The sequence below is a fragment of the Egretta garzetta genome, unplaced genomic scaffold (assembly GCF_000687185.1).
Source record: "Egretta garzetta isolate BGI_Z169 unplaced genomic scaffold, ASM68718v1 scaffold2, whole genome shotgun sequence".
NCBI classification, from domain to species: domain Eukaryota; kingdom Metazoa; phylum Chordata; class Aves; order Pelecaniformes; family Ardeidae; genus Egretta; species Egretta garzetta.
The window spans coordinates 1,506,436-1,524,019 of NW_009258894.1; the positions used below are offsets into that span (position 1 = coordinate 1,506,436).

At 36.2% G+C, this 17,584-nt stretch overlaps 1 protein-coding gene across 1 annotated transcript in view; it reads left to right on the plus strand.

Annotated features, from left to right (window-relative positions):
• The first annotated feature begins 1,166 nt into the window (after positions 1-1,166).
• The window catches only part of RYR3 (ryanodine receptor 3), a 314,923-nt gene continuing 298,505 nt past the window's right edge, over positions 1,167-17,584 (plus strand). Inside the window, 1 exon segment of the mRNA XM_035889788.1 lies at positions 1,167-1,217. Coding sequence (XP_035745681.1) covers positions 1,167-1,217 — 51 coding nt within the window.

Sequence of the window (17,584 nt, forward strand, 5' to 3'; positions counted from 1 at the left end):
GTCTACTGGCAAATCATCCTTACCTTTTACAGTTAGCCAACTGGAGGTAGAAAAGGATCTGGGAAAACTCCTGGTAGGAAATACTGTCGGGAGAATCTTCTTTTCCAGTTGCATGTCTTGTGCAGTCAGTAAAGAAAGATGTTCATATATCTTTTTTGCCCCTTTCCGGTCTCTGAATTCCTCAAAGCTCTCTTTCCTTCTATATTTCCTCTTTTTTTTGTGATTCAAATTGTCTCTATTTGTGGAATCAAGGAAGAACTCCTGCTGATGTGTAAAACTGGAGTAATCATCTCCGTTAAGTTTTGGGACTCCAGAAACATACTGTCGCTTTCTCTCCTGATGTCCTGTGTTAAGGCCCAGAATATGATGTGATCTCAAAAGACTGGATAACAGTTTTTCCTTTTCAACAATTAGTTTGTACAGTTCAATGAGAATGTCTTTAGTGGTGGCTTGCATGAAAAGAATATCTCCAAAGTTTTCATATGGCTGTTCTCTCAGCTCCATCTCTAATCTCTCCCTTACTTGATAGCAGCTACAGAAACGTTTACTGGTTCTATCCAGAGCTATACAGCCCTTGTAAGTAAATCCTCTGACTTTTCCCTCTGGAAGGTAGAAGCTGATGTAACAAAGCTCCGTAATGGGTTTGTGCAATTGAAGGATAGTATGCGTGCCTTCCATTATGCTTGCCAAATTAGTCATTCATTTAAATTACGTTCTAAGTGTTTCAAAGCTTGCATGACATAGCATGTGAGGCAGGGAATGGACGGAAGGCATCTGACTAATCTTCAACAATAATATTGTCTGCTGGAAAAAAAATAAAGAGAAGCCTGTCAAACTTGATTATGGCAAATTTAATATGACAAATAACAAGCCTGCAGAAGTACAATCTTCTCTCAGTATTTTCTGATACAAATCTTTTACCTTGAAAAATCTGACACAAAAAGGATGGCATTGCTAACGCTCATAGTTTGAGTCATAATCCTTCTTTCATACATCATTCCTCTGTCATCAGGGTTCTCAAGTCAATGCTGTTCCATAAGGTCACAAGAAGTTCACTGAAACACCCATTTCAAACAGAATTTACTTTTTAATGCTGGAACCTATTGCCCCCTCTCTGTTAAAAGTTAACTTGCTGTTGAACATTTAGTCAAAAGAACCATTCAAGCATGTGTGTTGCCTTTTTACTCAGTCAGCACAACCAGCAACACCATCGCAAGGTAATTAGCTCTCACTGCTTTATTTACCAAGAAACATTTAGAAATTAAAAGGCTGAACATTTTCTTCTCATATTTATCTGTGAAACTGCCATGACATCAGGAAAACTTGCAAGAAGAAAAAAATAATTCTGTTTAATTGTCTGGCATATAGGTACTGTTTAAATCTATTTTGATTCAACATACAATAGTGTAATTGTTCTATTACAGGCAGGTTTTCTGAGCTTTGTTATGTCCTTTTCTTTGCATCACATTGTATTTTCTTGCTACAGACTGGATATATTTACATTCTTTTGATACATCATGACAGAAGTTGGTTTACTCCTTTTGAGCGCTAAATTGGCTTTTCATCCAGAAGGAACTCTGCCAACACAATTAAAGTGAGTCTACAGTCACTAGGAAATGCATAAGCATCAGGGAAAGACTTAAAGCTCAGCAGCAAATCCAGCAGCACGCAAAGCTGGAGATCACCTGCTCCAAGGCTTCTCTTTGCTGAAAAATGAAGGAATTGCCGTTTCCAACTTTCAAAGCATAAATACAGCAGAACTTACCACCATTTCAAAACAGTCACACTTAGCCTCAGGAAACAATAAGGAAGCTGTCACACATTTCAGTTTTACCTATTTTTTCAATATCTAAGTATTGTATCAGTTTTTATTATGCAGGGCATCAGATATAAAATTATGTCAATAACTTATCATAAGTAATTAACAAATCGTAACTCTAAGAAGCAAGCAATATTTACCCAAAACATCCTACTCTACTAGCAAGTAGTCATTTATTGGAGTGATTTTGATCTAAATTTTGTTAAAGCATAGCATGTTTATACTGTTATTTAAACAGTTTCAACCTTTCAACTCATGAAGAGCAAACGCTCTTCATGCCAACAAAACTCTTAATATGCACACATAATCCTTGAAGAAAGAGGAGAGATCCTAAGGAGAGAGACTAATGGTAAGAAGAATCTTCTGCCAGAGCCAGATCAGCTTCTTAATAGTTACGTGGCATGGTTCAGAATCCTGTGCAGGTATAGGAAGGGGTAGGAAAGGTGCAAACCCTTTAGTCAGTACTTCTGTTGAAGACTGGCTTGCTGTTTCATAGAACTATAAGAGTTTCTGAGAAAATTATGCAATACTGTTTCTTCCTGTATTGCTTTAACTCATTGCCTGAGTTTGGAGTTCAAAATATGGACAAGGCTAAGTACCGGCCAAAAAGAGCAGCCTGACTTCTAGTCTTCCTCGTCGCCAGCTGTGCGTGCCTGCTGCTTTTTTCTAGTGTAGAACTGAGGGATCATGTAGCAACAGGGTGTGTCACCGGCAGATGCAACCAGAAGTGCTTCTGCATACAGCAATAACAACCATCAAAGAACATTGTTTCATCACAGGAGCAGTCTTGAACCTGCTCACTCTTCACCCAAGCAGTAGGGAACACCCCGTATGGTAGCAGTTTACCAGTAGAGCAGCTTAGCCATAGCACCAAATTGTCCCTCAAGTAACCTACTGTGGTGAGTGCCATGGGCTAGTTAACTTGTGGACGTTTCCATAAATGAATACTCAGCAGTCCCGGCTAATGCATGCTGAGTCAGTTTTTACTTACAGGAGAACTTTACTGAGAAGTAGAATTTCAAGGAAGTTACTAGTCAGGGAAATGGATGGCACGGCCCATATTTTGGTCCACTGGCAACATACAGCTGTTAAACTAGGAAGAAGAAAGAATAGCTAACTGGGAAAAACCTAGCTAAAGTGAGGGTGGATATGCCAAGGAGACCAAACCTATGTTTAGTATTGACTTGAGGAAGATGATCCATCACATCAAAGTATTTGTCAATGCATTTGATTTAGAAAACAATAAAAGGAAAGGAGCAATAGGAAGAAAGGGAATTGTTTTTTAATACATGGTATAAGACAGTCTGTATTATGTGTATTTCACAGTCTTATCTAGGAAAAATTAGTGTTAAATTTAGTCTGAATTATTTTAGGTGTTCCTCTGTTTCACCTCAACTGGCATGACATTGTCTCATTGAAATATGATTAAGTGACTACAAGGAAAAAGTGTCATGGAACCTATAGACCCAGTAGCTACAAACCAGATATTATGATCAAATTTAACATCCTCAAATGACATCTATGATATCATCAGGGGCAACTCAGATCAGTTTTGAAGAGTTCATTACTTTTGGTAACATGCATGTTTTTGGGGTTTTTTTTGTTTTTTTTTTTTTTTAATGGACAAAAGAATACATGAGTAAAGGAGAGAACTAGCTAGCCTCTTGCCTCTGCCACACAAATTTGCCAGGCTATGCCCCTCCCAAAACACAAGCAGCTTCCCTAATCTAATCTAAGCTCTGAATCATTACATTACTGAAATAAGACCCATAAATCATATTGCAACTAAAAGCTCTTTTTCATTTAGAAACAAATAAATCTATTGAAGATTTTTTTTTTTACTCTTACCATCTTTGTCAACAAGCTGTTACACCAGCTTAGACCTGGTTTAAAGGCTACATCCTATTAGACCTCTTCTTAGTTACACCAAACTAAACATTGGGTTTGGTGCACACATTTTGAGACATTAAAATGTAGAATCACCTTGTATAGAGTGTAACCCCCCTCCTTATGATGAAAAAATGTACACATACTTTGAAATTAAACCATATTAAAAGAAAACCAGTTAAACTAACAATAGCAATAGCAGAAAGGAAACCTTGTTACTCTCAGGCCAACAAAATATTCCATATCAAAGTTTTCATTGATTTAAAAGACAATGTGATACCATGCACTGCTGCAGTTTTAGTGGTATTTTGAAGCTTATTTCTATTCATAGATACATTCTTTCCTAAGGAAACCTTCTTCTCTTCAATACCTTCAGCACCTTTTTCGGCCTTTTTATAATCTTCCATCAGAAAACAAAGTGAACTCCCTGCTCTGTAAGCAGAAGCATTACAAGAAACTATCAGGAGAATTATGGTAAGGAAGGAAACTGGTTAAGGACTTTCAAACTTAATTACAACACTAGTTCCCCAACTTTTCTGTTCACCTTGCAATCTGTTTATAATCCTACTTCCGTTTGCAAACCTTACTACAGGGAGTGAATTTTTGTAAATTAAAGCCACATTCAGGTAAAGTTTACAGCTTAAGTAAAACGCACATTAATCTAAGAAGACTTAAAATTTTAACTACAGAACACACAGCATAGAGCAATGAAAGCAATCTTCAGCATCATCGATAACTGTTTCTCTCATGCAGCTTTCACATACACAGTAGAACAGCGGGATTCAGGTTGTGAGAAATACTACTTTAAGGAGAAAAACAGCTACTCAATAGCTAGCTAAAAACTAAAAACAAACAACTGAAATTGTTAAATAGGTGGCTGAGAAGCAAACTTGCTCTGCTGATGGATTTTAATTTTTTTTTTTTTTAATTTAACAATCAGAAAAAATGTCACAGATTTAGTGCTCCTCAAAGTCTAGGGCCAACACATCCATCCATTTTGCTGTTCAAAATGCGCTCTTAGAAACCCAGGTTTCCATTATTGCAGTTCCTTCTCTGTAGCAGGACACATCATGCACTGCTCGGCACAGCAGATGGTTTCCCTCCTTTCCCTGATCTTTAAGGAAGCAAGAATTGGAACTCCTTACTTTCCCAGCTCTCCCCAATATCTGGTTGTTATTAGGTGGCAGTCTGTTCCCGCGTATGCTATGGCTAACTTTCTGTGCTGTGTCACATAGCTAATGAACACACCAAAACAGAAAAAGCATGGTACAGGAAAGATAGTAAAAATATGGACAGAAGAAGGATCCACACCACAGGCTAGAAGAAACTGAAATGAAACAGCAATAACATTTGTCTACTGAGCACAACTTGTCTGCTAGAGACAAACTCCATTTTCTTCTCTTGTTTCTCTGAGGTTCTTTCAAACTATCATTTGACTTATAAATGTTACCATTAGAAAGATAAAAAAATTATTACCTCTTTGTGAAGACAAAATGTTACAGCACCTTGCAACAGCTTAGACATAAATAATTAAGAATTTTATAACAAGAACTTTCCAGGTATGTCTACACTGTATTTACTGGATTGTGGAAAAAAAATCATTCAAAATTAGAGTATTTAATTAGAAAAGTGTAATAGTTCAAACAATACTGCAGATGATTGTTAGCAATGATAGTTTAAAATGCTGCTCTTCTCAACTTCGCAAGTACTGAACTACACTAGCAAAGAGTTGTTAAGGAATAAGAAACAGTCTATGCCAGACAGACAACTGCTTTATTAAATTTCAGATCTCATGCAATCGCACAAGGGAAGTACTAAAGCATATTAGAGTCCTGCTAACAAATTCAGATGAAACATAAATGGATAACACAGAACATAAGGTTGCAAGTCATTAAGTTAATCCACAATGCAGAGCTTTATATTCCAAAAACAATTTTTAAGCATAAATGCAAAATGTAATAAATATACAAAAAAATAGATAAATAAAATGGAAATAATCAGAAAAGCATGTTAAAATGCCTTGGGTCTTTTATAATCTTTGACTACGCCATTCTGTTCAAATTAATCCACCACAGGACCAAGTCTGTGAAACTAAGTAATCTTAAACCCAGTTCTCTGAATACACCGTCTTTGTGATCTGAAGATAAGGAAATCTAAACATCTTGAAATCTAAAAACATAACTTAACAAAAAGATAATCTACACGTAGCATGTGAAGTTTATTAAAATTACTTTTAAAAGTTTCTGGATGGACTGAATAATATGATGATATCTGACTAGAAACAAACACATTCTCAGAAGCCACACTGCATGTATTTGCTCTGGGTCCTTATAGACCGCTGTCTCATTTGAAATAACTGTAAATAAGCATAATACCTTTTTAGTGCACAGGAGACAGAAAAAAGCAATGATGATATTTTGGGGTTTACAACTAATGCTCACCATTTATACTTAAAATTTATATTACGTTTTACTAGTCAGGTTGGGGAACAAACATAAATTACATATATTACTCACGCCACCTGGTCTCAAGAATTGTGTAAAGAAACCTTAGACTGCAAAACTAGAATCATATGGAAATTACTGACTTCACTAATAGTTTAGTTTCTGAAGTGATAAAAATATTTTTAAAACAGTGCCCTTCACTACAAAACATCACATTTCCTGACAAATATTTTCAGTTGTATTCTTACCAAGAAAGTCCCTTTATTCAGATTTTTACTCCTACTATTTGAGCCAAGTGACCTCCCATACAATTTATCTAAGTTAAATGCCAGACAGAAATTATGTTTTTCCCCATTACAACTATGTAGTTCTAGTTCCAACTAGTTCCACCCATCTGCACTAGCTTGTTAGTGATCCCTTTCCAAAAGCCACATGGTTGGGAGAAGCTATATAAGCCTTTCAACCAAGGAACAGGGAATTTTTAAAAATTGCTATTGTAAAAGCAGAAAAATTTAAAAAGGATGCCTTAAAGTGTAATAAATATCGTAAGGGTATCTTTAGAAACCTGTATTTTCAAAGATTTCAGAATGAGATGCATGTAACGCCAATAATCTCCCTGAAACTGATTTCTCCTATTCAGTGCACTTCTTAATAACTGTTGCTTCCACAACAGCTTAGTTCTCCATTGAATTCCTTCAATAAAAATTCTGACATGCCCTTGTGCTAGTAACTTCCATTTTATAGTAATACATGATTCTAAAAAAGAAAAGAAGGTTTCCAGTACTATGCTTCCTGTAAAAATGTTTCTCCCAGTATTTTGTGTTGCAATCCTTATTTAAAATCAACTATCTACTAGAAACTAAAAAAAAAAAAAAATTAAATATACTCCTTAGAATCCATGTTTTAATGCTGACTCGTTTCCTATATGCTTTTGGATTTGAAAGACAGAAATGACAGAATGACTCAAAGGAGAAGACAGAAGGAGGAAAGATGTTAAAATGGGGAAGTGAGTGAGGAAAAGACAACACCCCTTCAATCTTCAAATGCCAGAAGTTAATCAAAGATTTCTGAAGATATAGATATGTGCTTGAAACCTCTCTTTCCAAATACAAAACTTATTACTTATTACCAAATTATTACCCATTTTTTACGCCTAGCAACAAACCAATATTCCATCTAAACAATGTAAGATATTTTCCTGTAAGTGCTACTCTAGCATGCCCATCTTTTTGCAAATTGAAAAAATTCCAGATCCCCAAAACAGAAACTAATTTTCAATAGCTCTGTTACCATATAGAAGCATAGAATCATAGAACCATAGAATCATTTAGGTTGGAAAAGACCTTTAAGATCATCAAGTCCAACCGTTAACCTAACCCTGCCATCCCACCACTAAACCATGTCCCTAATCACCTTGTCTACCCGTCTTTTAAATACCTCCCGGGATGGGGACTTGACCACTTCCCTGGGTAGCCCGTTCCAATGCTTGACCACCCTTTCAGTGAAAAACTTTTTCCTAATGTCTAACCTAAACCTGCCCCAGTGCAACTTCAGTCCATTTCCCCTTGTCCTATCACCATTACCAGTGAGAGAGACCAACACCCACCAATCTTTGTACCTACTGCCAGGAAAATACTGTGCCAAATAATTTTCCATCTTTCTTCCAACAGTCACAAACTGAGCCAATAGAGCTGTAAGAGACTAAAACATCTGCAGCAACATGTGTTAGCTTAGGCAGGACCAGCACAAAGAACTTCCTTCTGCTAGATCAACCTTGACTGTAGGCAGGAAGGACAGATTTCAATGTTTTGTAAGGAACTTTTCCATTGCTTATGATTAAAAGGTATGCAGATAGAAGACTTCATTTCAGATCTGTAGGAAATTATATTAGGCAGAATCTTTTGATTCACAAAGCATTAACAAGCTACAGCTAATTAGATGAACTAATGGTGCTTTTGCAACACTAATTGAAACTCCAGGTTATCCGGCACTCCTAATGCATTAGAGCCAAACACATCTTCCAAGGTATACTTAAATGGCCACTGGCATGGTACAGATGGACCAGGCAGTTTATATAGTGTTTCAAACAACAAAACTTAATCCATAAAGAGGTAAAGTATCCTCTTAATCACGCACTAATCAAACCACATCCATGGTTTCATATTGATTTCCAAAGTACATTATCAACATATGACCAGACCAGGACCAGCTCCGCTACTACAGTCTCATTTTCACTCCACTACTTCCTCATAAAAGCAGTATATGTGAAGAAGAACCACAAACAAATGCTTCTGGTTTCTCACAGGGCTGCCTGAGGCCACAAGACAGCCTTGGTAAATCACTTGGTAGCAGCAGAAATGGTCTACACAACAGGAATCAAAGAAATGGATGCAGGGGAATGATCTGGCAAGAGAACCCTTTCTGTATTGCAACCACCATAACATGGGTGAGAATAGATGGAACACATATAAAAAGGAAATGTAATCTCCAGATAACATTCACTTTTAGATTTAGATAGAATCATTCTATGATTCTATCTCACTGAAATCTCTTACAATAACACACGAATAATATCCCAACTCTTTGCCCTTGACCTCTATGGCATGAAAATATGCTGGGCTTTTCACAATTTTGTTAATAAAATGATTTTTATCCCTCTTTTCACATTCTGTGAGCAACAACTCATCACCGTTTATTAACAAAAAACTATATACAATATTATGGAGTACCTTTATCTTGAAATGTGTGAAAATTACAGGCTTCATAATACTTATATTTTATCTAAAATTTTCTCTGCCTTCTTTGATGATGTTTCCTCCTTCATTACAATAACTTTTCAGTATCTTGAACATCCTTGGATAGTTAAGATATATCTATTGATATCTATTTGGAATATTGTTTCAGTTTTGTCCAAAGTTAGTAAGCAACTTAATAATGCTATCCAGATGTCTGCCCCAGGGCTGGATAGTTATGAGTGGCAGGGTATTTGGGGTAGTATGGGTAAATGTCTAGAACGATGGGTTATCATTCTCATTATTATTATTATTTTCTCTTACTAAACTGTCTTTATCTCAGCCCTCGGCTCTAACCTTTTATTTTCTTTTTAATAATGATGCTGGAATGAAGGTCACAGAGCAGAAATCTCTCTTAAAACACTATTTTCTGTTAATGGTTACTGCTGAAACAGAACATTACAATTTCACAGAAACTTTAAGACGGTAAAAGACTTGAACTGAATTTTGCTTGTTAATGCATTATTACAGAAGAGAGCAGAGGAATAAGGAAAAAGAACAACAAAAAAAAAAAGCAGCATGGAGCATATTTTAAAACCTGATATGAAATATGTAAAATGTTATAGGATTCTTCCCCTAATTCCTCAAACCCATTTTCTGACATAGCTAAGTAAAAAAAAAATTTAAAAAGCTCTCCAGGCTGTTCCTACATTCTAATTGTTCCAAAAAACCCCAACTTAAAAGTATTTTAACAGAATTTCACTGAATTATATTCTTGCCATTGGATTTTTCGACACTAGAAAAAAATCATACAGGTGGAAAATAAATAATAAATAAATACCCTGGATGGCACTCCTGTCTTTTCCAGTAAAAAAGGAGGAAAGAAAGAAAAGAGCATGTAATACTTATTTTTTCTATTTTTAAAAATCCAGATAAGAATTTTATTATTATACTGCACATTAAGCAAGAAATCTAATGCATCATTTCTTTCATTAATAACTTTCAAAAGAAAATAATTTCCTGCCAGGTCTAGTTTTGAACTTGGAGTGCAAAGAAGGAAATAACTGCATGGAACAACATTCACGGAAGACAACAAATTCTGCTCTTAAAGAGCTTAGTTAGGGTAGGAGTTGATTCTTGGAGAAGAAAACAGTATTATGACTAAGCAAACGCACTGGAAGCACAGGCAGATGCTAATGGAAACTCTGATAGCAAGTAATTTTTGTTTCTTCTGCCCACGGTACTTTCTGAATATAACCTGCCATAATCTGGAAATACATAAAATAATTTGTACAACTGGATTTTTTTTTCTGTTAGTACACCTTTTGCAATTTTAGTTACAGAAAGCAACGAGACCTCTCCCCCCAAAAGAGACTGGCATGAAAGTTCTCATGCTTCTGTAGCCTACTTCAATTTAGCCATGCAATATGTTGTTTTTTTCTGACACAACTGCGTCATCAAGTTAAAAAGAGAAAAAAGATGATACACAACATGTCCTCATTACTACTCAAACTGTGTTGGCAGAGTTCAACCACACCACAGGACGTATTTGTCCAAAATCTGTTTGAGAAAGGTGACTAATTTGCAATGAGTTACTAAATGAGATTTCCATCACAAACTCTCCCATTCAACTGCTTAAGAGGCTGCTAATAAAAAAATCTGCAATGGATATTAGCACTATGAAAAGTCTTTAATATAATAAGTAGTAAGTCTGTTTGAAACAGAGTATTTCAAGAAGTACAGCATTTAAACAAACAAACAAAATCCCTCTGCACTTCAGTCAGGTTTTTACATTCTCCACCTTGCTCCTGGGCACTTAGCAGGGAAAGAACCAAGAGAACAGATGAGTCAACCATCTTGCTTCCAGTTTTTTGGACTGGAACAGTTTTCTGACTGCTGAAGAGGCAAACTGCAAGGAAAGTATCGCTAAAAACACTGCATTCCAGATAGATATGTTCAGTATCTAAGATGTGAAGCAAAATGTCATTCCCAAGATTCATAGACTTATAAATAAGGGAATTTTTGCTAAGTGATGGCAACAGCAACTCTTATAGGATTTAAAGATATTAAATGGGTTTAATAGATTATAACATGACCAAAATTGTATTTGTAATTTCTCACCCCACTCCTCCAGTTTTACTTGCAAAAAAACTGCCTCAGTTTTTTACTGAGGTTTTCCTAAGGAAAAACATTTCAGGAGGCAACATTTGGCATGGAGAATTTCAGCTGAAATAATTAAAGTGTCACAAAGTTATAACTGAAAAGAGAGTCTTATACTGAAAACTGCCTGAATAACTTCAACATAGGTGGTAGTAATCAGTTTTGCTGATTTTTTAGATTGAATATCAGAAAAACGAGTTTATTTTACATGGCAGATGAAACACGAGGAAGCTCCATTTTGCATGATACATGAAACGCCAGCCAGAGTTTGTTTCAAGCACCAACACTGACCCTCAGATCTTCTCTTCTGAAGGAAACCCTTGGAGCTCATAGATACTGCAGCACTTCAGAGAACAAGGCTGTCCTGGCTCAGGTCTGCCAGTCCAACCCAGCAACAACAGTTAATTTCCACCTTCCTTGACAAAGACCAAGGATATCTTCACCATACTCCAGACCACGCTTTCTTCATTTCTTACCACATAAGGAAAATGAAAATCCTTTGGGTATATCTATGCAAAATTCAGCAGGGCTATGGTAGCAGGTACAGTATTATCATAGCAACTTGACTTGCCCTCTCACCGTATGTAGAGGATACATGCACAAACTGTTATGATTCAAAAGGGATTCAAATGATACCTATAAACAAGCAAACAAACAATACCCCAAACTCTTCCTGCTGGCAAGAAAAGAGTATTTTGCCAAATCTGAAAATTAAAACGAATGTTAGAATGATTTCATCTATCTTAAAATAATGACCACGTTTATTCCTCAACAACAGCATTCCACGGTATTCTGTGGTTTATTGATTATGCATGACTGTAATATATATACCTTATTCAAACAAATAACCCTCCCCTACAACTTTCTGTACCTAAGATGAATACTCACATAAAATCTTGTAACTTAAAACTGAAAACTATCCCTGGACATGTGTACAGGGGCATGTGGCTAATGTTCAGCTGAACCCGTAATAGTGATATGAAAATTAATTACAGGCAAAAAGAAAGATCTTTTCCCTCAGGATACAGAGGTCTTAAAGCAAACCTGTACTAGTTAACAGTCAGCTGATTTTCAAGTAATAAACAAAAAAAAAGTCACACTAGACCAAAACAGCATGTAGAGACCTCTATTCACATGTCTAAAATGTGATCTTGACATATTTCAACAGAAACATAGTATGTTACCAAGGAAAGTAAAACAAAGGAATTTGCATTGATAGTGAACAAAATAATATAAACTTTCAAGATCATATTTGTACATTTTAGACTTGGGTCATGAACTGCACACATGCCTTTTTCCCAGTTTTGACCTAGATAAATAAACCACTATAAAATAAAACATTTTTTATTTAATACTTTATCAGTGGGTAAGTTTTACAGGATACACAGTAGCTTGTTTCCACTTCTGGCAGCAAGTACAGGATATTTCTAGAGAAAAACAACATGAATTAAATAACAATTTTTTAAATAAAAGAATTATCGTCTTGTTAATCTTTGTCCAAAAGCCTTAATTTCACTTGTCCAGACAGCAAACTCTTCAGGCAAGAGCTGCATCTTGTTCTATTTTGTATTGCTTAGCATCTTTAGTTTCACTAAACCAAGACATCAGATTTGTATTTATTTAACTATTGCATGCCCATGCTTGTTAGTGTCATGACAATATTTAAATGAAGCATTTAGTACACAGCCTTTCAGATGAAAGGTGTTTTGCCAAACATCATTTTCAGAGACACATCTGGCATACCTATATGTTCTGAACTGTAACCCCAATACAGTATTTAAGGAAAGCAAAGGAGAAGAAAACTAAAAGGCTATGTTATAGAATATTTTTGAGTTATTTCATGAGCAATGAAAGTAATTCCAGCTGCAAAAAGTATAAATGCTAAGGAAGCTTCAATTGTGAAGACAGAAGATAAATGGAATTTAAAAGAACAATAACAGCAATTAAAAACCCCTCTCATAACAACATTTGATACCTTTAGAAGAACCCTTCCATAAAATCCGGCATGCTCTGAATATATTTTTCTTCAAGGAAAGGTCAAAGATGCTGTCCCACATTAAGTTCTTAGGAATCAATAACCATTTTCTGAAATAATGTATTCGACCAGTTAACAAACCTATTTTTAACTATGCATATTTTAAATAATTTCAAAAAACTATGCAAACTTTGAGAATAAACTCAGAAAGCTTTTTAACTTTTTCCCCTTCCCAGACTTTAGTGATCTTGGAATTACTTGAGCCTTAAGGAATTTCGGGTTGCTTCAAAAATTATATTTATCATTCAAGTTTTGAAAACCTTGGCTGTACTGGATGAAATTGGATGTAATATGATCATCACAAGTCATTAACACTTCAAAGAAGGTGGTGTTAAAACAGAGAACTATGGTTGCATTGTTTTCTTCAGTGCAACTTTTTGCTAGCAGCATTTCATACATAGCTAAATGGTTTTGACATGACTCCAGTTAACAAAAAATTATAAACCCAATTGCTATCCATCTGAGAGGAGAGATTATAGGTTTTCCAAAAGCCTGTTAAATAAGTAAGTGGATTAAGTATTGGTTTTTATACACACAACATTTAGTCTGTTTGATCTGTCCTGAGTGCAAATCAATTAACATTTTAAAAAGTCTTGAAAATGGTTAAGCGCTTATATGTCACTGTGATTTTCTTGGTCTGTGCCCTATCATGGAAGACTGTACATAGAATTTTTGCTAAATTCAGCAAGTCTGTCAACAGGCAAATGCAATTCTACTACTACTAATGTTTAAAAATATTTATAAAACTCCAATTGTTTTATGATTAAACAGGCTGCATAGACCCCCCAGGAGGGTTCCAACTTTAGCAACAAGACAACCCTCATAGGAAAAGACCAAGAAGATTAAAACATGAAGACACAGTATTTCAGTGTAATAAGCTTAAAACACAGCAGGATAAAAAGAATGGCTTTGAAACAAATGTTAACTTAATTCTTGGCATAATAAATACTGATTTTACATCAAGATTTCAGTAACACCATTTCAAATAATTTATAAGATTTAATGACTTTTTAAATGGAGGACAGAAGCAATTCAATATTATGAATTTACAGGTCTTATGTAATTTTCTAAGGGCCCAACTCAACAAAATATATATGGTCTTGTGGAGCTACTAAGCCCTCCATTATCACCACATAGAACTGGATTTAAAATTAAGCTGAATGTCCAAACTAATGATTAGAGGTTCAGCCTTCCATGGAAAGGGAAGAAACGGGAGTATCTGCATGACTTGGGGACAGTTACTTGGATAAGAATTCATGTAGCACATTTTGTGTGCCTTCTTTCCCTGTTCTCGGGCAGAAGTGCTGAGACTCGCTATACATACTGTATGTCTACTCTGGCAACACTTATAGGGAAGCAAAAATCACAACCATTTGTCTGGAAAGATGTTATGAAACTGCATAACACTTTAAATGATCATGGCAAAATATAAAATAAAAAACAACCCTCCCTCAGATTCCCCATTGCAGGCAGCTCTAGCCTCTACTGCCACCGAGGAAGGTAGAACTAAACACTGGGCATACTATCAGATCAAAAAAATCAACAAAACCCACAAGGACTGACTTGTTGTGCTTGGTCGTTAAAATATTAATGCAATCTTTGCTCCTACTGTCTCCAAGGATGTGCAAATAAACATGGATGGTCACAACTATCAATGATAGCAGCGAGATATGATTATTAATAATAAAAAGAGGGGTAGGGCATAAAGGAATCGTGTATAAATACATAAAACATGCTGAAATGGTAGAAACCATTTATACTCAGTTAAGGTTCAGTTTCCATTGAGTTACATCTATTTGGGCACTCCATGATGGACAGTTTTCTGCCTTTTTGGTGCTCTTCAGGATGCCTAAAAGCTAATGGAATATACATTCAGATTATATATCTTAAAAGTCATATGAGATCAAAGATAGAGGAAGAATTTATTTCATGCCAAAATAGCTAAAGCAAAATTAAAAGCTGACAGATATTCTCTGATGCCAGGAAGACCAGGTGGAGAAAGGGATGCAAACTAATTTTTTAAAACAGCAACACAAAGGCACGTGGAAATTTTTTCTTACTCGGTTCTTAAATACTAAAATGCAGAAAGCCGTCCCACCCTAGAGCCTTAATGAAGACCTCTGTGGTTGTTCTTGGTTTCATTTTCCTACTATTGACCGCTCTCTAGAGAGGATCATTTGGGGTCATTTACAAAGGCTGCTTTTGACTTTGGGTTCCACTTTCAAAAATTTTATGTGTGCAAATTAAGGCAGGATCAAAGCTTCAGAAAGGACCTCCTTGATAAATGATATTGTAAAGACCCAGGATTACGTGCTTCTTCACATAGACAAATCATCAAGAGTTGTTCTTAAATAAAGCGGAAAAATTATCTTTTTTTCTGCCACAGTGGGATGTTAGCCTTTTGCTAGTTAAAAAAAAACACCAAAAAACAACAAACACCCCACCCCCCACAAAAAAAACCCCAGTACTTCTTCATATGCCAGACAGAACTGGCTCTTCATCATATTTTAATATCCTGACAAATGTCAGTATAAAGCTGACATTCATTACGTTGGCATTTATTTTGAAAAGCAGCCATTTCTCAATTTTCTATTTGATATTTGCCTGTAGCTTCCACAAAGAGAAAAGATTTTCAGTTTCTAGCTGCTAAGCTTTCTCAGAGTGAGATTTTCTCCAGTTTGTCATCATCTTCTAGTAACACATTATTTTCTTCTTTGAAAAGTATTAACAGTTTCAATTAAGTGGACAAGGATTGACAGATGGATCTGTACACTCTACAGATATGAAAAACTGAAAACAGAAATTGAAAGGAAAATTTCAAATTTTCTGGAAATACCTGTCTATGTAAGAAAACCTCTACAGAGATAATATACTTTTACCACCACGCCTCTACTTCAGTCTTATCCTAACAAGTTGCAAAACACTAGGGAAACATTCACCTGTTGTTCACTACTTACTACATGATTAAGTCACCTATGCCCATGTAGCTGTATACGTTACAGGTACATCTATAAAAAACCACAAGGGAACATGCATGCTCATGGCACTTGACTTTTAATGAGATAGGTTGCACTCAAGTCAAAACTAATTTCCATTGTTAAAAAGACACTTCACAAGACGGTTTGATTTCATCCCAAACGGCAACTTTCTATCCCTAGACATTCTGTCTACAGTTCTTCCAATTAAGTTAATGATGTTTTGGGTTGACAAAGTTCTTTTTTTAGTAATACAAAAAGCATTTCTTCTTTTCCTCGTCCACTCTCCATTTAATCCAAAGGGGCTGAACTCTTTCTGCTGAAGCTTACCAAACCAAGTCAATTCACCTGCAAGCACAGGCCAAGCTCCCTGAAAGGTGAAAGTTTCAGAACGTTATGTGTAAGTGATTTACCTGAACTTCATAGTAACACTACTGTTATACTTGTAGAAATATCTTTAAAGGTGTACACGATGGTTTAATGATAACACTTGCACAAGACATTTCTACAAGTAAAATGATCATTAAACCATCAAGAATGATTCAAAGGATAGATGGAAATAAATAACTAAAATTAGGATCGCAATCAAAAGTTCTCTATAATTTCTCAGCAATTTGTTAATACTGATTAATTTTCTGTGAAGCTCCGAGAAAGTAAGGACCCATTATGATTCCTGCTATACTCTTGGGAAAACAAATGTCACAAGACAAGGCAGTGGGACATGGCTGGAAGGAGTAAGTGCATACAGTTCCCAGACCAACTCTCGGTCAGCTGTATCATAATGTGATTTAATACTGCAGCTGAAGAAAGAAGATTGTGCCAGACAGCAAGAGAAGGGTTTCTCCAGAATGTCAGTATGTGACCTTTTCCTACGTGTAAAAGATGTTTGCAGATGTCATTATACAAATGCATTCTAACTCCAGGTACCAGTTCAGCAGCCTCATCTGCAATGGTGACTCCTACAAGCTTTACAATATAGAGTAACAGACTGCCCAAACGCTGTAAATATTAATCACGTGGTTCCCACTCATCTGTCCTCCCGAGTGCATGAAGATATTTTTACCCATCAAACGCTACAGAATTCTAACAACCTGCATCCCCCACGTCACTGTACCTATCCTGTACATTAGAGTAGAAGAAAAAGAGTGTACAGTTTTAAGAGTCATTTTGGGGCGGGGGGAAGTAATCCAGCAACAACTTACATTTAATAGCGCTGGCAGGGAAGGGGGAGGGAGGAAAGCTACGGACTTTCTTAGGACTGCAAGAGAAACTAAGAGATCCCAGCTCCTATGATCCCGCAGAAGCTATTTATAAGTAAACAGCGAGAGAGCAGACGAGATGCTAATGAGGACTAAGTAGATCCCTTCTCTGCAGTCTTGAGTTAGTGGGTTGGGGTTTTTTTTTTTAATCCGTTCGATTGCGACAGAAGCCGCTGCAGGGAACGGAGCCGAGGGGCAGAGCGGGAGGCGAGCAAACGAACGGGTATTACCTTGCGGGAGCGGAGCCGCGGGTTCAGATGCCGCTGCTGCTGC